This window comes from Tauraco erythrolophus, chromosome 3, assembly GCF_009769465.1.
Source record: "Tauraco erythrolophus isolate bTauEry1 chromosome 3, bTauEry1.pri, whole genome shotgun sequence".
In the NCBI taxonomy this organism is placed as follows: domain Eukaryota; kingdom Metazoa; phylum Chordata; class Aves; order Musophagiformes; family Musophagidae; genus Tauraco; species Tauraco erythrolophus.
Window position 1 is genome coordinate 104,968,489 of NC_141467.1, and position 20,582 is coordinate 104,989,070.

A 20,582-nucleotide genomic window follows, 5' to 3' on the forward strand; every position below is an offset into this window, starting at 1 on the left:
CCTGCATGAGACAACCCCGGCTCTGCGGCTCCGCCGGGCGATGGCCGCGTAGTGAAGATGTCCGTGGCCAGGCTCAACAGCGTCAATGGCTTTCTGGAGGAGGGCAGGATGGAGGCAGGGGACATGGGCAGGATCCTCCGCTGCCTGGAGATGGGCACCGTCCTCACCTTGTTCTATCAGAAGAAGTCGCAGAGGCCGGAGCGAAGGACCTTCCAGGTGAAGCTCGAGACCCTGCAGATCATCTGGAGCCGGACCCCCGAGAAGGTGGAGGGGGACAGTGAGTATCGGTGGCAGTGACGCCGGGGGCTGGGGATGTGCTGGTGGGATGGCCTCACACGGTGTGGGCGCCTGGCTGTGGGGTTGTCTGGCCGTGGTGGGATGTCCTACTGTGGTCGGGTACTCAGCCAGGGGGTGTCCAGCCATGGTGGGATGCCCCCTGTAGTGGGGTGCTTGGGTGTGGTGTGTCTGGTCATGGTGGGATGTCCTACCATGGTAGGATGCCCGGCTGTGGGGTGCCTGGTTGTGGTGGGATGTCCTACCATGGTGGGATGCCCAGCTGTGGGATGCCTGGTCGTGGAATGATGTCCTACCATGGTGGGATACCTGGCTGTGGGGTGTCTGGTCATGGTGGGATGTCCTACCGTGGTGGGATGCCCAGCTGTGGGGTGCCTGGTCGTGGTGGGATGTCCTACCATGGTGGATGCCCAGCTGTGGGATGCCTGGTCGTGGAGTGATGTCCTACCATGGTGGGATACCTGGCTGTGGTGTGTCTGGTCATGGTGGGATGTCCTACCGTGGTGGGATGCCCAGCTGTGGGGTGCCTGGTCATGGTGGGATGTCCTACCATGGTGGGACACCCAGCTGTGGGTGCCTGGTCGTGGTGGGATGTCCTACCATGGCGGGACACCCGTCTGTGAGGTGCCTGGTCGTGGTGGGATGTCCTACCATGGTGGGATGCCTGGCTGTGGGGTGCCTGGTCGTGGTGGGATACCCTACCGCGGTGAGATGACTGTAGAGTGCTTGGCAATGATGGGTGCCCTACCGTGGTGGGATGTCCTGCTATGGTGGGATGCCTGGTTGCAGTGGGATGCCAAGCTACAGTGAGGTGTCTGGCTGCAATGGGGTGCCAGACTGTGTTGGGGTGGCTGTGGTAGGGTGCCCGGCATAGTGAGATGCTGGGACATAGTGGAGTGCCTGGTCTCAATGAGGTGCCCAGTCACAGTGGGGTGCCTGGCCGTGGTGGGATGCCAAGCATGATGGAGCACCTAGTCATGGTAGGGTGTCTGGCTGTGGTGAAGTGCCTGGGAGTAGTGGAGAGCCTGGCATGGGAAGTGTTTCTGACTGGAGCATCCATAAAATCACCTTTTCTTGTGGATTCACTGGTGGCTAGTAAGCTGTTGGGGCACAGTCTCACTGCCAGGCTTTGATGGGGCTCCATGCCTTGGTGCTCATCACCTGGTTGCTTGTTACCTCGAGACTTGCACCTCCTCTTAAATTGAGCTTAAAAAAGCCAATGGATGAAAACACAGGATTAGGGTGACACAGCCCAATATCCCACAGCCCCATATGGGGAGGAACCCCGTTTTGGGTATCATCTCACCTGGACGATGGCAAAGCCCACCCTGGAAGTTGGGATGTGCCTTTTCCCTAGGAGGGCTCAGAGTATGGCCTTCAAAATCACCCAATTACCCACCCCAAAATCACCACCCATCGCTAATTTTGCACCAGACGGAGCGAAATCCCAGGGAGGGTTCAGCTCCTGATTGGAGGGGCCAATCCCGAGCTGGGCTGCCAGCCATGGTGAGGCTTTGAGCCAGGAAGGATGGTGGGCACGGTGACAAGGGCATCAGCACAAGCAGGATACGTGCTTGTCTGGACCTGCTGGGCCCAGGAGCGGATTTGTGAGAGGAAGAGGAGGAGAGATGGGCAAGGGGGAGGACGGGCATCCATTTTTGGAAACATGATTTTGGTCCTCCCAGGGAAGACCTCATTCTCCATTTGTGAAAATAATGCTTTTATGGTGCCTTGGTTTTCTCTGGAGGTGCCCGGGCCACAGGGTTGGGGTCTGGGTCGCTCCCAATGCCCTGCCTCAGTTTTCCTCACCGGTGCCTTGGGATCTGGCTTTTCCCATGCACGGCCCAAAACTCCCCGTGGAATGAGCGGGCATCCTCCAAGGTCATCCAGAAGTGGGGAAAAAGAAGGAAAATCCCTCTGGAAATGGTACAATCCTACCATCCAACCCCACCACCCACTTCCCCCAGCCCTAGGTGGAAGCAATCCTGATCTTGGTGCTGGGCTGGAGCATCTTCACCCCCCTGGTCCAGCTCTGCTCCATGCTCACGTGTCCTACGCTTGCCAGGATTTTTTGGAGGCACCAGGATCTCTGGTTCATCCTTAAGGTCTCGTTCCCAACCCCGCGCCCGACCTCATGCCTGCCTGGGCCATTTTAATCCCTCCTTCAACCAGGCACCCCGCTTGCAGCGGGATTAGCGCGGATGAGCGACAGCGCTGATGTCTCTGTTAGGGACTGGTAGGGCCAGGACACGGTCCCGGCTCTTCCCAAGACTCCCTCCACCATGCAGGCTAATTACACGCTCGTTAAGCAGCCAAGGGACGCGTGTCCACGCCAATGGGGTTGACCTGTAGCATCGCCTTCCAAATTAACCTCATCCTGGAGGGTCTCCAGCTCATGGCCCTCAGCGGACCCCGCTCCCCGGTGCAAGAATGAAATCCATCGAAAACAGCCCAAAAGGGATCTTTGTAGGGAATTAAAAGAAATAGGGGTGAAAGGCAGCTTGGCAAACCCAAGAGCGTTTCGGAGGGGTGGTTTGCCATGACAACAGCTAATTGGGATCACACCTCCAGCCTCGCTACCACCAAATAATTAGAAATAGGACAATTTGGGGAGGAGAAAATCCAGATGGGGTTTAGGCCGCTAGACCGGCAGGAAATCTTTTTATTTCTGGATTTAAATCAGCTTCACAACAGCATGAGGAGCCCTGGGGGATGTGGCTACCTGGTCCCCACCATGCAGGAGGGTCTCAGCTGCCCCGTTGTTCTGCACAGAAGGAAGGATTGAGGAGAAGACGAAGGGACACAGCTCGTGCCAACCACAGCTCTGCCCGGGCCGTGGAATTTTCCCGCACAACCATTCCCTCCAGCAGCTTTGCTTTGCTTTTCTCCTAATGCATTGAGAAATTCCCAAGCTCTCAGCATCCCCAAAAGCCACCGGGTAGATCCTGGTCCTACACCGTCTTCCCACCACCCCTATATTTAAAGCCTTCTTTGCACCACACTGCTTTGTTTTGCGTTTAGAAGACAAAGGGATTTTGCGCAGCTGGAACCGACTTCCAGAGTGTTTTATCGCCCGGGACCCCGGAGGACAATGCCGGGAGGAGTTTGGAGACATACTTCTGACATGATCGCTGCAAATCCGCTGCAGAGATGTGGTTTCCAGGAAGCCGCCGGCCCGTCTGCATTGTGCAGCTCCGCGCCGCTCCCTCTTCCCGCAGCTCTTCGTGGGGTCGGGCAACTCACCCTGCGGAGAAGGACTTGGGGTACTGGGGGATGAAAAACTGGACATGAGCTGGCAATGGGCTCTTGCAGCCCAGAAAGCCAACCGTGCCCTGGGCTGCATCCAAAGCAGCGTGGGCAGCAGGTCGAGGGAGGGGATTCTGCTCCTCTACTCTGCTCTGCTGGGACCCCCCTGGAACACCGGGTCCAGTTTTGGGGTCGCCAGCACAAGACAGACATGGACCTGTTGGAGCAGGTCCAGAGAAGGCCATAAAACTGGTCAGAGGGCTGGAACACCTCTTCCACGAAGACAGGCTGAGAGAGTTGGCTGAGTTGTCTTCTCAGCCTGGAGAAGAGAAGGCTCTGGGGAGACCTTCCAGCGCCTTCCAGTACCTAAAGGGGCTACAAGAAAGCTGGAGAGGGGCTTTTTAGCAGGACCTGTAGCGATAGGACAAGGGGTAATGGCTTTAAACTGAACGAGGGGGAGATTTAGACTAGATCTAAGGAAGAAATTTTTTCCAATGAGGGTGGTGAAATATTGGCACAGGTTGCCCAGAGAGGTGGTAGATGCCCCATCCCTGGAAACACTCACGGCCAGGTTGGACGGTGCTTTGAGCCACCGGATCTAATGGAGACATCCCTGCTCATTGCAGGGGGTTGAACTAGGGTGAGCTTCAAAGGTCTCTTCCAATCCAAACCATTTGATGATTCAAGGATTATCAGGAGCACCCAGAGGTCGGGTTTGAGGGCAGATCCTGGAAGCTTTGAATTGGTGGGATGGCTACATTGAGACTTGTTGGTGGAGCCCCAGTAGCCAGCGGCTTCTCACCTCTCTCTGGCACCCTGTGGATGGGCAAGTTTAGCGACAACCGGTTGGGTTTTAACCTCTAAACCCATTTTTACCCCCAAATATCTGCCTGTTTGTACCAAAGTGGATTTGCTCCAAGCCATGGGGGCTGCACGGAGACAGCAACGGGGTTTCATTTTTTGAGATCTAGTCCCAAAACGAAGCACACGCAGGGGTGAAGATTGCCCATCCCTCTCTTGTGCTAAAATCTCGCCCCCGGTCCGTGAAATTTGGCTTGCAGTCATCTAGCAAGGGAAGGCTGGATAAAGCCTCCAGTGTTTCCCGAAGCTTTTCCGCCAAGAAAAACTATTCCACACCTCTTTTCTTGCTTGATCAGCCCAATTTCTCCCCCATCCCTTATTCCTTTCTGCTCTTGGCTTTTCTTTATCCCCTCTGGATTAGGCTGAGGGTTTCTGTCGAGTCACTGGCACGTCTGCACCCTTCCCCACCGCCGCATCGGAAACGTGGCCGGGCTGGAAATTCTCCGGGAAATGACCCATTTCCTCAGCAGGACAATACCCTGGCGTGGTGGTCCGGCCGCTCTCGGCCGCACAAAGCCCTTTCCGGTGCCGGTTGGCTCAGCCTCGGAGGGCAAAACTGCCCAGAGGTGATGCCCATGGTATCGAGAACAACTTTTGGTTTATTACTAACATCATCATGTTATTTTTCTGCTGCCGGCGGGATGGGTCTACTCAGCAAAACCAAGGGTTGGAAATCTCCCCCGGCGGTGTGGCGGTGAGGAAGACCGTGGTCCGGAAACCCAACCCTCCCGCCACCGGCAGGGCTTTATATAGCGAGATAATGAGAGAGCAGCGCGGCAGGAAAGAAACGCCCTGTGGTCCGGGCTGCCGGGGCTCCAAATTGCTGCCTTTGGGCAGTTGTCCTCAATTAAATGATGAGTTCAGCCTGCCCTGGAGCAGGGTCCGTCTTGGGGAGGAGAAGGCAAGGGAGAGATGGCTGGAGATGTGTTGGCTGGGATGGAGCTGGCTGAGCCTGGAGGACACGTGGCACCCACAAAGCAGTGGGAAGCACTGTGGTGACACGTCATCTTAGGGACATGGGTTCCTGGAGGACATACAGCAGTGGAGTGCCATCACACACCTCAGAGTAGAGCTGTAAGGACATGGGGATGTGGCTCCCTGGAGGACACATGGCCATGGGACCCATGGTGCCATCACACAGCTGCAGCAGTGCTGCAGGGACACCGTGTCCTGGGGACACTGTTTCCTGAAGGACACACAGCCATGACACCCATGGTGGTGATGTGCAGCTGCAACAGCGCTGCAGGGACGCATCATCATGGGGACGTGGCTCCCTGGAGGACACACGGCCATGGCACCCATGGTGCTGTCACACAAGTGCAATGGTGCTGCAGGGACACCCTGGCCTCCTGAAGGACACATGGTCATGGCGCCTATGATGCCCTCATGCATAGATGGGCAGTACCACGGGCATGCCCCTGTCTGGGGACATAGTTCCTTGAAGGACATGCAAAACCATGGTGCTGTCACACTAGCAAACACATCACTGGAGGGCAGTGGGACATACCTCCCTAGAGGATACATGGCCACAGCACCCACAGTACCATCACACACTCATGGGCAGTGCCATGGGGACACTCCCTCCTGGAGACAAGGCTCCCTAGAGGACATGTGGTCTCCTACCAGTCCCATCTCCCGAAGCCACCCTGAGCCCCACATGTGGGTCCATGGTAGCAGGGTGGCTGGGGACAGTCCCATGTCCCTCTCTCCCCACAGTCGACATTCGGGAGATCAAGGAGATCCGCCTGGGAAAGAACTCACGGGACTTTGAGCGCTACCCGAGGATGCTCGCAAGCTCGACTTCACCATGTGCTTCATCATCCTCTACGGGATGGACTTCAGGCTACGGACACTCAGTGTGGCCGGTGCGTGGGCTCCCTCCCTGCTCCCCCCAGCCACTCTTGGGTTCTCATCCCCTCCCCAGCATCCCATCTCCCTCATCCCGGCCTCACGACTCTCCTCTTCTTCCTCCAGCTTTCTGCGAGGAGGACATCAACCTGTGGATAACAGGTCTCAACTGGCTGGTGGCAGGACACCCAGAAAGCCCAGACCCCACTGCAGATCGAGAGGTGAGGAAGGACTGGTGGGTCCCATTTCCTTGTCCCCACCTGGGGATCTGGGGGACGAAACCCCACTGGGTTTGGTCTGTGCTGCAGCTGAGCGCTGTCTGTCCATCCCTTCCTTCCCAGGTGGCTGCGGAAACAGTTTGATGGGATGGACCGGTCGCGGGAAGGCAGGTGAGCATCGGCACAGCCCTGCGCCAGGATGTGGCTGGTGGGTTGGGCTGGACAGGGCTATATCCCCCCAGTTGCACCTCAAATCTGGAGGCTGAGCCAGGCTGGGAGCAGGGGTGGTGGGACAAGGTAGTACCAGGTTAATTGGGGTCCTCAAAGACGCCAAAAATCAGAGACTCAAACGCAAGTCCCCTTCTTGCAGCTGTAGAGACCATGGTGGCCCTGATGCCCCCATGCCCACTGCTGCATTTCCACCAGCACCAGGAGAGGCTGAACCATTAATGCAGCCCATAAACATCTCCCCAAGTGAGGAAAAAAAACCCAGATTGAGTGAATTTGGACTTAAATTATTAAGGAGATGGGCATCACCTGCAGATGGGATGATGGCTTAGAATGCCTCGCTGGTTCTTGGACGCACTCTCTCTCCTTGACCCTCTGTTCACACTCATGCCAGACCTCGTGTAATTAGGGGTCCTGTGCCACTGCGAGGATCTACAGCCCAGTAGGGTGGGAGCCCCATGCCAGAGACCACGCTGGCAGCAGGATTTGGCATGAGATCCTCAATGGTGGAAGCTGACACCCATCCGGGGGTTGTCCATCCTCTGCGAGGTCTGGCCGGTGCCCTGATCCCGATGCTGACTTGCTCTCCCGCAGCATCACGGTGAAGGACCTGAAGGCCATGCTGCCCCAGGTGAACTATCGCGTCCCCAACATGAGGTTCCTGCGGGACAAGCTCATGGTAAGAACCTCCTGGCCACCTCAGCTATGCAGGGAGAGGGTCATCGAGCCCCCACAGCTGAGCTGGAGCCAGCCTCGGTGTCGCTGGCTCCGGTCGGGTGGCCCTGATCTCATCCATCACCCTCTCTGGCAGGAGGTAGAAGCCAGGAACGAGATGACTTTCTCCCACTTCATCCAGTTCTACAAAAACCTGATGTTTGATGCACAGAAGTCGGTAAGAGCCAACGCTTGTCCTCCCAAGCATCCTTCACCCAGTGCAGCACGTCCCTGGCCGGTTGAGCCTGGTCTCCTCCTTTGCCTTGCAGGTCATCGAGCAGCTGGAGCTCTCCTTCCCGTTGCGGTGAGTACCCAGGAGCCCGGTGGCTCCCGTCCTGGCCAAGCCTCCAAGGGTCGGATCCATGGGGTGGGCAATGCAGCCGGGCTGTGGGGCAGAGCCAGGGGAGAGCGTGGGGTCTGGGTGGCGTGCGTGGCCCCGGAACATCTCCCAGTGTCAGGGCAGGGTTGTGATGGAAGGAGTGGTGGGGATGGCAAGGGTGGTCTCAGGGGCAGAGATGGGAGCAGGGATGGGAGTGGAGATGGGAGCAGGGATGGGAGTGGAGTTGGGAGCAGGAAGGAGCAGGGGTGAGAGCAGGGATGAGCAGGGATGGGAGAAGGGATTGGGAGCAGGGATGAGTGGGAAGAGGAGATGGGAGCAGGGATGAGCAGGGCTGGGAGAGGGGATGGGCGTAGGAATGGGTGTAGGGATGGGTGCAGGGAAGATGGGAGCAGGGATTTGAGCCAGGACAGGTGTGGGGATGGGAGTAGGGATGGGAGCCAGGATGAGAGCAGGGATGAACAGAGATAGAGGCAGGGATGAGAGCAAGGATTTCAGCAAGGATGGGTGTAGGGATGGGATCGGAGATGTGACCAAGGATGAGTGTGGGGATGGGATGGGGGATGTGAGCAGAGGCATGAGCAGGGATGGGTGCCAGGGATGCAGGGACATGTCACGCTGCCCTGCTTCCCACTGCCCTCCTTCCCACATCCTTGAGCAACACTGCTTGCTCTGGTTGGGTGTCCGCCTCTCCCAGATCATGGGGTGACACTGGCAGCATTTGCTCCAGTAGCACCCAACAGCTCGAGGTGCCCCTTGCACCCCATGGCCTGCACTTTCCCCGGGAGCCCCTTGCGAGCTACTGCAGCTGGCAGGAGTCGGGGGCAACGGAGGCTGCAGGTGGGCACTGGTGCCTTGGCTCCTCCATGGGGTCTACCATGGACCAGTCCTTGCTGATGTCTGCTCCGTGTCCCAGGAACGTGGACCGCCCCGAGCTGTGCCAAGTCTCCCTTTATGACTTCCAGAAGTTCCTGCTGCATGACCAGAAGGTGGGTGCTCTTAGACATCCCTGTGACATCCCTCTCAGCTCCAACCTAGGGGACCTTCATGGGATGCCCCAGCCTGGTTTCCCCTGTAACAGCAGCCATGTTTGCACCACAGGAACCCTGGGCCAGCGACGTGGGCATGGTGCGGGACTACATGTGCACCTACCTCAAGGAGAGCTCCAGTGAGGCGGTGGACCCCTCCTTCCAGCTGGATGAGGTGGGTAGACCCACGCAGCACCCACCGAGGGGTGTCTACCCAGTCCCAGCAGGCTCTGACCTCTCTGCTTCCCCTCTAGTTCCTCACGTACCTCTTCTCCAAGGAGAACATGGTGATGGATGCCAAGTACGAGCGTGTGGTGCCTGAGGAGATGAACCACCCCCTGTCCCAGTACTGGATCTCCTCCTCCCACAACACGTAAGGACAGGGTGGGCCCCCGTGAGCAATCCCATCACCTCGGCTGGGGCAGCTCTGGCCACTGATGGTCCTTCTTGTTCTCGACAGGTACCTGACGGGGGACCAGTTCTCCAGCGAGTCCTCCCTGGAGGCGTACGCCCGGTGCCTGCGCATGGGCTGCCGCTGCATTGAGCGTGAGTCCCCCCAGCACCACGCAGAGATGCTGAGCCCCGTCCCAGCACCCTGTGTTGCATCAGATGACCATCCCATGTACCCATCCCATGGCACTGGGGTGGAGGGGATCTTCCATGTCCTCCGGGGGGCTCGAAAACAATGTGCAGTCAGTGATGAGCATGTGCTAACCGAGGTGTCTCTCCACTCAGTGGACTGCTGGGATGGCCCAGACGATCTCCCTATCATCTACCATGGCCACACGCTCACCTCCAAGATCAAGTTCCTGGATGTGCTGCACACCATCAAGGAGCACGCATTCGTCACCTCCGAGTGAGCCCCAGCTCTGCAACGACACCCCAGTTCTGGGCCAGGCAGCCAACCTCTCCCTCGCCTTCATCCTAAGCCACCATTCCCACTTGCTTCCTCCAGGTTCCCCATCATCCTCTCCATTGAAGACCACTGCAGCATCGTCCAGCAGAGGAACATGGCCTCCCACTTCAAGAAGGTCTTCGGGGACATGCTGCTCACCAAGCCGGTGGACATCAATGCCGACGAACTGCCCTCACCCACCCAGCTCAAGAAGAAGATCCTGATCAAGGTGTGGGGCGAGCACCACCCCAAAGCCTCTCTTTGTAGGAGGGACAAAGAACATGTTGGGCTGGGAGGGATGGTGATTATCTCAAAACTTGGGACTCAAGAGCAGTATCTCTCTATGCATATGCAGTAGGACATTGGAGAGATGTCCTATGGCAAGAGACTGTCAAGGGGAGCAGGGGGTGGTGGAGGAGAACCCGTAGAAGCTCAAACATGGCCTGAGGGCTGGGAGATCAGCGTGATGGAGACACCAAACCCACTGCTGAGCTCCCTTGCCTGGGCTGTCCCCAGCACAAGAAATTGGTCGAAGGGAACCTGTACGAGGAGGTCTCCACTGCCAGTTACTCAGAGAATGACATCAGCAACTCCATCAAGAATGGCATCCTCTACCTCGAAGACCCCATCGACCACGTAAGTGTCTCCCTGCTGCTGGTGGCTGGAGGCCAAGTAGGATCTGTCAGATGGGGATGAGCATCAGAGTTTGGATTGGGCATGGGGCATGGGCTCTCCTAGACCATTGCAATGCCATGAGGGGATGGGGCAGGGGCAGAAACAGAGGTCTCAAAGCCCCGACCCTCCATGCCACCATCCTGCCCACCCTGGTGATGCTCTTCTTCCCTCTCAGACCTGGAGCCCCCATTATTTCGTCCTGACAAGCAACAAGATCTACTACTCAGAGGAGACATCCCGCTACCAATTCAACGAGGATGAGGAGGAGGTGGAGCAGAAGGAGGTGCGTGTGGAGCAGGATGTGCCCATGGGGCAGGGGGGACACTTACCCCAGGGCATCTGTCCCATTTTGAGGTGAACTTGCAGGAGTTCAACAACAACGAGCTGCACTTCATGGAGAAGTGGTTCCACGGGAAGCTGGGAGGTGGCCGCGACGGACGGCAGATCGCCGAGAAGCTGCTGCACGAGTACTGCACCGAGACAGGTGGCAAGGATGGCACCTTCTTGGTGCGTGAGAGCGAGACCTTCGTGGGCGACTACACCCTCTCCTTCTGGTACGAGCCCCAGGGGAAGGCAGGGTTCCACCCTCCCCAAGCCAGTCTGGGCATCTCACCAGGGTTCCATCTGATTCCTGGGTTGGTGGCTGGAATGGTGCTTTGGGAGGCAAATGCCACCTTTTTGCATGACACATGGATCCCTGAGAGTGGCATGGTGGGGACATGGACCCAAACTGACTCACTTCTGCCTTCTCCCCACCACCATGGCAGGAGGTCCAGCCGGGTGCAGCACTGCCGGATCCACTCGCGGCAGGAGGCCGGCGCCACCAAGTTCTACCTGACGGACAACCTGGTCTTCGACAGCCTCTACAGCCTCATCTGCCACTACCGCGAGGTGCCGCTCCGCTGCAACGAGTCGAGATGCGCCTCACCGACCCCGTCCCCCAACCCAATGCCCATGAGAGCAAAGAGTGAGGATGGTCCCCATCCCCTGGGTCCACCAGCCTCTTCCATCCCTGGTGTCAGGTCTTGGGTGCCCCCCCCTGGGGTGTGGGGATGCCAGTGCCAGCCCACCACCTCTGTTCTCTGTCCGGCCAGGTGGTACCATGCCAGCTTGACGCGTCTGCAGGCCGAGCACATGCTGATGCGGGTCCCGCGGGATGGAGCCTTCCTGGTGCGCAAACGCAGTGAACCCAGCTCCTACGCCATCTCCTTCAGGTGAGCGTGGCCACCTCAGCACCCCGAGGCCGGTTGGGTTTGGTCGCAGTGCCCACGTCATCGACCAAGCTGAGATCTGCCTGGCTTGTGTCTGGTGTGACTCCGCTCTGGGTGGCAGGGCTTGGCTCTGGGTCAGTAGGGCGACACGATGGGACATAATTCAATATGAGCCGGCAATGTGCTCTTGCGGCCCAGAAAGCCAACCGCATCTTGGGCTGCATCAAGAGGAGCATGGCCAGCAGGTCGAGAGAGGTGATTCTCCCCCTCTACTCTGCCCTCATGAGACCTCACTTGGAGTATTGCGTCCAGTTCTGGAGCCCCCAACACAAGAAGGACATGGACCAGCTGGAGAGGGTCCAGAGGAGGGCCACGAAGATGATAAGAGGGCTGGAGCACCTTTCCTATGAGGACAGGCTGAAAGAGTTGGGGCTGTTCAGCCTGGAGAAGAGGAGGCTCTGGGGTGACCTTCTAGCGGTCTTCCAGTACCTCAAGGGGGCCTACAAGAAAGATGGGGAGAGGCTGTTCAGGAGGGCCTGTTGTGATAGGACAAGGGGTAATGGTTTTAGAATAGAGGGAGGTAGATTCAGGTTGGATATTAGGAAAAATTTTTTTACCATGAGAGTTGTAGAACACTGGAACAGGTTGCCCAGAGAGGTGGTGGATGCTCCATCCCTGGAGACGTTCAAGGCCAGGTTGGACGAGGCCCTGAGCAACCTGATCTAGTTGGAGATATCCCTGTTCCTTGCCGGGGGGTTGGACTAGATGACCTTTGAAGGTCCCTTCCAGCCCTAACCATTCTATGATTCTATGATTCTATAAGCTGCTGTCATGAGGAGGCTGTGGTGGTCCTCAGGGCGGTCACTCCAGGGCAGGGCATCACCCCCTGCCCGTCCCCACCATGGAGCCAGGGTCCGGCTGCCCCTCATGGCTTCCCCCTGGTTCTCTTGGCCCCAGGGCGGAGGGGAAGATCAAGCACTGCCGCATCCAGCAGGAAGGTCGGCTCTTCATGCTGGGCAGCTCGGCCGAGTTCGAGAGCCTCGTGGACCTCGTCAGCTACTATGAGAAGCACCCGCTCTACCGCAAGATGAAGTTGCGCTACCCCATCAATGAGGAGACCTTGGAGAAGATGGGCACCACCGTGAGTGCTCCTGGCAGTGGGGATGGTGGGGATGGGGGCTTTGTGCCACAGGCAATCTAGTCCCGTCCCCACCTCCACCACGGTGGGAAGGTCTCCTCCAACCTGTTGGGTGAAGCCCAACCAGAACCAGCCAAACTCGTTCTGCAGCCATTGCCTGTGGTTGTAGCTCCACTGTAATTCCCTTCTAATGACTTGCAAAGGGATATTAGGTCCCTCCAAACATCCTCTTGATCACATGTGACAGCCTGGCTCCCACCACATCCCCTTGTAGCCCCTGCCCACGTCTTGATGACCCACTCAGGCATATCTTCTTGCAGGAGCTGGACTATGGAGCCCTGTATGAGGTGCGGACCCCCCACTTCTACGTGGAGGCCAACAAGATGCCGATGGCCAGGGTAAGGGGCCAAGCTAGTGTCCCTGGGAGGTGGAAGGTGGTGGGACATGACAATTCTAGTGCTGGGGCTCCTAGGTGGTGTGTGTCCCTGAGACCCACCACATCTCCCACCACTGACCTGAGAAGTGGTGACATTTCACTGCATTTTTCTGCCCCTTGAGTGATGCTGGAGCTGGTGGGACCTTTCCCACTTCCCCATCACTTGAGGTTGGTCCAAGTTCCACCGACAGCATCATGACGGCATGGAAGGCAAGATCTGGAGAGAGCCTAGCCTAGAGCAAGGACCTGGCACAAGATTGCCCCAGCAGTGGGGAGACCTCCATGGGTTCCTTTCCATTGGGGAACCCTGAAAGAACAGGCTTAGAGTCAGTTCCCAGGCGATGGATTCTCAATCCTTGGAGGTTCTGTGGACTTGGGTGGTCTCAAAGCTGGCCCAGTCTCCATCCTCAGAGGTGTTTGGGACCAGGCTGATTTTGGACATGACAGAGTTTCCATCCTCAGAGGTGTTTGGGACCAGGCTGGTCCCTGGAGGAGGCTGGACTGGAGCCCCAAGGTTCCTTCCCTGTGATCCTACAATCCCATGGTCCAACTGCTGGGCCTTAAAGGTTTCTTTGCAGCAGAGCAGCTCTCAGACTAAGACCAAACATGGGAAAGCTTAATCCAAAGGGGTTTTTTAGAGGGAATGTGGTAATATCGGGGGATTAACCCCTTCAGTGCACCAGGAGAAACCGTTGGGGTACCTAGAAGAGGAAATGGCTTTGCACTGAACGTGGTGGTCCTACATGGCCACGGGTGGCTCCAGCCCTCCTGTCCCCTCTAACATGTCTCACTGCGGGCGTGAGCAATTCGGGGGCACCGTTTGGGGTGTCGGACCCTTGGGAGCCCCCGTGCTCCTCCATGGAGGCTGGAGGAGCTGAGCTGAGCAAGCAGCGCTGCCCACCAGCATCCCCAGTGCCAGGTGGTGACACGTCCCTCTCCCTGGTGGCCCAGTGCACGGTGAAGGCTCTTTACGACTACAAAGCGCAGCGGGAGGATGAGCTGTCGTTCTGCAAGCAGGCCATCATCCACAACGTCGACAAGCAGGACGGCGGCTGGTGAGGCCGGTTGGGTGACCCATGGATGGGCATCGCCGTGGGTGGGGGGTGGAGGGGGACACCCCGGGTTTTCCGCGGTGAGTTTTAACCGCCTCCTTTTCTGTCCCCCCCCATCCCTTCTCCGACCGCTCCCCGACATTGCATGCAGCATGAACACCCCTGTCCTCCCCCAAATCGGTCCACTTGCCTTGATCCTCTCACCCCTTGCAGGTGGCGGGGGGACTACGGGGGCAAGAAGCAACTGTGGTTCCCGGCCAACTACGTGGAGGAGATCGTCAGCACACAAGCGCAGGAGCAGGATGAGGCCGTGAGTGCCCTGTCCCCGTGCACCTGGGGCCAAAGCTGCCCGAGGTTCTCCCAGCCTTGCACCAGCCTGGACCCTTATCCAGAGCCTGGGGGATGCTCATGGTCCTGCTCCAGCCTGGTCCCTTCTCTGGAAGCTGGGGGATGCTCCTGGTCCCGTGTCATTCTGGATCTTCATCCAGAGGCTGGGGGATGCTCATGGTCCTGCTCCAGTTCAGACTCTTATCCAGAGGCTGAGGGATGCTCCCAGGTCAACAACAGCCCAGACCCTTTTCTGGAAGCTGGAGGATGCTCCTGGGCCCACGCCAGCCCAGACCGTTACCTAGAGGCTGGGGGATGCTCCACCATGGAGCAGAGCCTGCCATGAGGGTGTTTTTCCTCCACTTTTTCTCGGATCTGGAGGATTTGGAGGGCTGGAGGGAGGCTGAGGGTGAGCACCAGGCTCAGCCCCTCATGCCTCCCCCACCACCTCCTCTTCCTTCCTCTCTTGCAGTCGTCAGAAAACAGCCCCTTGGGGAACTTCTTGAAGGGCTTCATCGACGTGCCATCCTGCCACGTTGGTGAGTGTCCCCACCACGTCCCCACCACGGCTGTGGGAGGCCACCGAGATAACACGCACCCCACACTGAAGCTCAGTGCCTTGAGCCGAGGCTCCCCAAACTCATCACGCAATTGCCAACCAGGCTCATGCTTGGTACAACGTGCCAGGGAGCAACGCGGGGCTGGTTTCGGAGGGATTGGCTGATTTTGGGGGGATTTGGAGGAATTTGGAGGTCTGGATGGTTCAGAGGATATTTACCTCCGGCTGAAAGGAAAATGCATTTCAGCGTGGAAAGCTGAAACCGTTAGAAAAATGGGACCCTCACAAGAGGAGGACCCCAACAGCTGGTGGGGTGCCAGGTGGGGCTGGTGGGGGCCCGGGAGCGGGACCGCTGAGGTTTCATTTGCTCCACAGAGCCATCCGTTGGGAATGTCTTCGAGTAAAGCCCCCCCCTCTGATGTCCTTATAGTTATCTCCAAAGACGGGAGGAGCTCCAAACCATTTGTCTTCACCATCCATTCCCAGCAGATGTCCCACGCAGCCCAATCGCTGGACGTGGCCGCAGACACGCAGGAGGAACTCAGCGAGTGGGTGGCCAAGATCCGAGAGGCCACGCAGAACGCCGACGCCAGGGTGAGGGGCACCGGGGTGCAGAGGATGGGGGTGGAAGGTTCCATCCCATGGCAGGTAGTCCTCAACGTCTCCAAAGGAGGAGGCTGGGAGAAGACTTTCAGCTCCTGTTTTCCCTTGTGCAGATGCAAGAGGGGAAGATCATGGAGCGGAGGAAGAAGATTGCACTGGAGCTCTCTGAGCTGGTTGTGTATTGCCGCCCAGTGCCATTCGATGAGGACAGTAAGAGCTGGAGAAGTGGGGGTGATGGGATGAGCATGGGAGGAGAGGGGTGGAGGGAACCAAGCGGTCACGGTGGACCAACTCCTGGGCCACCGGAGAGCCTTGTGTCCTCCACTGATGGCCACCTTGGTGCTTTCAGAGATTGGCACAGACAAGGCATGCTACCGGGACATGTCCTCCTTCCCCGAGACCAAGGCGGAGAAGTATGCCAACCGCAGCAAGGGCAAGAAGTTCCTGCAGTACAACCGGCGACAGCTCAGCCGCATCTACCCCAAAGGGCAGCGCCTGGACTCCTCCAACTACGACCCGTTGCCCATGTGGATCTGTGGTAGCCAGCTCGTGGCCCTTAACTTCCAGACACCTGGTAAATACTGCTCCGGGGTTGGCTACAGGGCTTATCCCCACAGGTCACCCCAAAATTCCCACCCCTGGTGGCTTTGCCATGGGTCCTGTTGCTGGAGATGGTTTGGATGATCTCTCTAACCTTTGTCCTCATCCTGATGGAGACATCTCCGTGCAATTCTTGGGTGCTTCATGCAAAACCCAGCTGCATCCCTTCTCTAACCAGGCTTGGGGGCTCTTAGCAGGGGGTTTACCAGGGCAGGACTTTCTGCCCAAGGACCTCAAGGAGGTCCCTGAGCCCCATGGCTCAGAGCTGCTCTGTCCCTGTGGCCGCAGACAAGCCGATGCAGCTGAACCAGGCGCTCTTCATGCTCGGTGGCCGCAGTGGCTATGTCCTGCAGCCCGACATCATGAGGGATGAGACTTTTGACCCCTTCGACAAGAATAGCCTGAAGATCGTGGAGCCCATCACAGTCCAGCTGCAGGCAAGTGGGCGAGGGCAGCAAGTCCACCTCGAGGTGGTCACCATCGAGATAGAGACTCACTTCTTCCTAATTTTTGGTCAACTGGGGGTGGTTTTTACATGTTTCAGCCACGTATTTGCTCCATGGAGTTTGTTACTCTGTGATCTCCAGGGTTTGTTGGTCTTTTGCCACATGTGGCATCATTTCTCCTGGGAAATGACCCCACAATTGCACAGAGCTGAGCTTAACTTAAGCAAGAGTGAGGTGGAGGGTGAAGTAGCTAAAACAAGCCCAGAAGCACCTTACTCAACCCTTGGGTAATTTCGATGTCAGACCTGGACGGGTTGGTTTGTAGGCACCTGACTCTGGAGCATCGCATGAATCCAAAAGAATTTGGCAAATACAGCTAAAATCAAGCTGAAACTGGTCCAACGTTGTCAGTAAGGTTTGGTGTGGCTAATTATGGCCGTGAAGCTTTCAGCAAGCCCAAAACACCCACAATTTTTTATGATGAGGGTGGTGAAACTCTGGACCAGGTTGCCCAGAGAGATGGTAGATGCCCCATCCCTGGAAACATTCAAGGTCAGGTTGGATGGGGCTCTGAGCAACCGGGTCTAGTTGAAGATGTCTCTGCTCACTGCAAGGGATTTGGACTAGATGACCTTTAAAGGTGTCTTCCAACCCAAACCATTCTGTTTCAATGATTCTAAAACAGCCAAGCCATGGGGTTGCCCCAGAGAGTCCCTCCTCACCTGATGTAGCCAAACCTTGCCCTCCTCTTCCTCCTGCAGATCCTCGGCGCCCGGCACCTACCCAAGAATGGGAGAAGCATCGTGTGCCCCTTCGTGGAGGTGGAGGTCTGCGGCTCCGAGTACGACAACAGCAAGAACAAGACGGATGTCGTAGGTGAGGGTCCACGTGGGTGATGTTCCCACCCAGCCCTTGTGCCCCATGAACAGGCAGGGACATCAGGACAAACCTACCTGTGCCCTTTGGGGTCCTCTTGGGCATGTGGGTGGTGGGGCTAGTGTTCCTGGAGCAGGGAAGAGGCCAGGCATCTCCCACTTACGTGCTGGTGCCATCATGCCAGAGATGTCCATGCATCCAGCCCCACTCTGACCCTCCTCCCTCTCTCCTTGCACCCCAGCTGACAACGGCTTCAACCCTGTCTGGCTCTTCAAGCAGTTTGTCTTTGACATCAACAACCCCGAGTTCGCCTTCCTCCGCTTTGTGGTGTACGAGGAGGACATGTTCAGTGACCCCAACTTCTTGGCACAAGCCACCTTCCCTGTCAAGGGCCTCAAAACAGGTATGGTCCCTCCATCCGCACCATCATCATCATCATTGAATCATAGAATCATTGAATGGTTTGGGTTGGAAGGGACCTTTAAAGGTCGTCTAGTCCAACCCTTGCAATTATCATCATCATCATCGTCATCTCCTTGGGGATCTGGCCATGGCAAGGGGCTCAGACCCTGCCATGGGACTAAGCTTGAGACATGGTGTTGTGTCCAGGCTACCGGTCGGTGCCGCTGAAGAACAGCTACACTGAGGACCTGGAGCTCGCCGCCCTCCTCATCCACATTGAGATCATCAATGCCAAGGCAGGTGGCCCAGGCAGCTTGAGGAACCCTGTGCCTCAGTTTCCCCAGCCCGAATAAGGGGGAACAGCACCCTGGGGTGTCCTGTCCAACCCACCAGCCTCATACCCTTATGTTGGAGCAGGAAGAAGATGAGGAGAACCTCTACTCATCCATCCAGCAGCTACGGGACCGCGCCAGCGAGCTCTCCAGCCAAGTCTCCAGCTACGAGCGCACCAACGGCTGCGACTCTCGCTACCAGCAGCGCCTCGACGAGCTGCGGGCGGCCCAGGAGCGGCTCATGGAGCTCACCGAAGTCCGCAACCGCAAGTGAGTGTCCCTTCCCCACGGCTTCAGGAGAGGTCCTTTTCAGGAGGGTCCCTAAGGCCACCACTCTGCTCCCCACCAGGTTGATGGAGAAGAAGAAGAGGGACCGGCAGATGGTCACCAAACGCAGCTGAGCTGGATGGGTGCGAGGCCACCAGCCCACCATGGACTTCCTCCCAGCCACCTCCTCTCCCGCTGCACAGGGAGGTGGGGTGGCCGGATCCAGAACCCCCCGATGCCCGGGGCTGGGTGGTAGCGGCGTGACAAGTTTTGGGACAAAAGGGGACTTTGGGGAGCTCTGCCTGTGACATTTGTCCAGTGGAAATCCCGGGCACCTCCAGCTTCATCCCATGTCCCCTGGGGCTGATGGCCGCGTCCCTGTCTCCACGGGGTGGCCACCGCAGCTCCTCTTCACTTCTCATCCTCCGTGTCCCACCATCCCATTGCAGGGGGGGGTCGATGAGCCCCGCAAATAATGGGGAAACTGAGGCACAGGAAAGGTCTCCTGATATCCAGCCAGTCCAGGATGGGGCAGGACCGGCCACCCCTGTCCTGCCACCTCCCTGCTGGGGACAGCGGACAGGACCGGCTGGCAGTGAGGCACCAGGATGGAGACACAGGGGACACCTGGAGGGGTAGGGGGGCATTTTGCCCCCCCGCTATAAATATCTGTATTTTTTTCTTTTATCCAGCATGTACATACGGCGCGGGGGGGGGCGGGGTCGGTACCAACCGCAGTATTAGGGCACGGGGGGGACCCCAAAATGTCAGAGATGCCCCCAGGATGGGCATAAAAGAACAAGGGACCAGGTTTGGGAGTGTCCCATGGGGCAGGGTGGCCAGCGATGGGTGCCCCAAGGGGGCACCGGCCAGATGTGGGCACCGAGGTGGCCCCAGGGGGGAGGACAGGGGTGGCCCCGAGGTGACGCCAGCATTGGCACCAAACTCCGGGAATGGGGACGGATCCTGCTGGTAAAGCCAATGGAGGTGGTGCCCAGCATGGAGGTGGCTGGGGACATCTCGGGGTGTCCCCCGGGATCGGGGCATCCCGGCGGGGGGGGGGGATCCGTGTATTCTTTGTATGAAAATAAATCTATTTAGCCAATATTTATACCCCGTCGCCGTGGTCTGGTCCCCCTCCTGCTCCGTCCCCAGCACCCACGTCCCTGGGGTGGGTGATGCCCCCAGGGTGGTGGCTCGGTGATCCCGGACCCCTGAGCTCCGTGTGTCATGCGTGTCCCTGTGACGTGTCCCAGCGGCAATGGAGACACCCGGGTGGCACGTGATGTTGGGGCTGGGATGTGTGTGTGCTGGCAGGGCCACCCGGGGAGGGGACACGGGACACAGGGCGCAGGGCCAGGGGACACAGGGCACAGGGGTGCAGGGACACAGGGACAACAGACACAGCACCATGAGGACGCAGGACACTGAGTCATGGGGACACGGGGCTGTTGGGACAGAGGGCTCTGGGGACGCAGGGCTATGGGGACGTGGGACACGGGGTCATGGGAGGGACACAGCAATGGGGGTGCAGAGTCACAGGGCGATGGGGACACATGGCTTTGGGGACACAGGAGCCATGGGGACATGGGGCCATGGGGACACAGGGCCACGGGGACACAGGAACTATGGGGACACAGGCACACAGGGCTATGGGGACACAGGAACTATGGGGACACGGGGCCATGGGAACTATGGGGACACAGGAGCTATGGGGTCACAGGGCCATGGGGACACAGGAGCTATGGGGCCATGGGCACACTTGGCCATGGGGACACAGGAACTATGGGGACACGGGGACAAGGGGCAATGGAGACACAGGAGTTATGGGGCCCTGGGGCCATGGGGCCATGGAGACACAGGGCCATGGGGACACTTAGCCATGGGGACACAGGGCCATGGGGCCATGGGGACACAGGAGCTATGGGGCCACACAGCTATGGGGATGCAGGGACACAAGGCCACGGGGCCATGGGACACAGGGCTACA

At 58.2% G+C, this 20,582-nt stretch overlaps 1 protein-coding gene across 1 annotated transcript; it reads left to right on the top strand.

Annotated features, from left to right (window-relative positions):
- Nucleotides 1–57: 57 nt before the first annotated feature.
- On the top strand, nucleotides 58–18,727 carry LOC104383879 (1-phosphatidylinositol 4,5-bisphosphate phosphodiesterase gamma-1-like). The gene is given in 35 exon segments (XM_086609605.1): nucleotides 58–277; nucleotides 6,118–6,180; nucleotides 6,183–6,266; nucleotides 6,376–6,431; nucleotides 6,433–6,470; nucleotides 6,591–6,638; nucleotides 7,290–7,374; nucleotides 7,507–7,587; nucleotides 7,679–7,713; nucleotides 8,663–8,735; nucleotides 8,848–8,949; nucleotides 9,029–9,147; nucleotides 9,235–9,320; nucleotides 9,510–9,630; nucleotides 9,730–9,898; nucleotides 10,186–10,305; nucleotides 10,520–10,627; nucleotides 10,711–10,898; nucleotides 11,112–11,254; nucleotides 11,257–11,311; nucleotides 11,439–11,558; nucleotides 12,513–12,696; nucleotides 13,014–13,091; nucleotides 14,081–14,184; nucleotides 14,395–14,491; nucleotides 14,981–15,047; nucleotides 15,498–15,661; nucleotides 15,784–15,880; nucleotides 16,020–16,244; nucleotides 16,559–16,707; nucleotides 17,478–17,592; nucleotides 17,834–17,995; nucleotides 18,202–18,290; nucleotides 18,412–18,596; nucleotides 18,676–18,727. Coding segments are annotated over 35 exon segments (3,882 nt in total).
- Nucleotides 18,728–20,582: the final 1,855 nt, after the last annotated feature.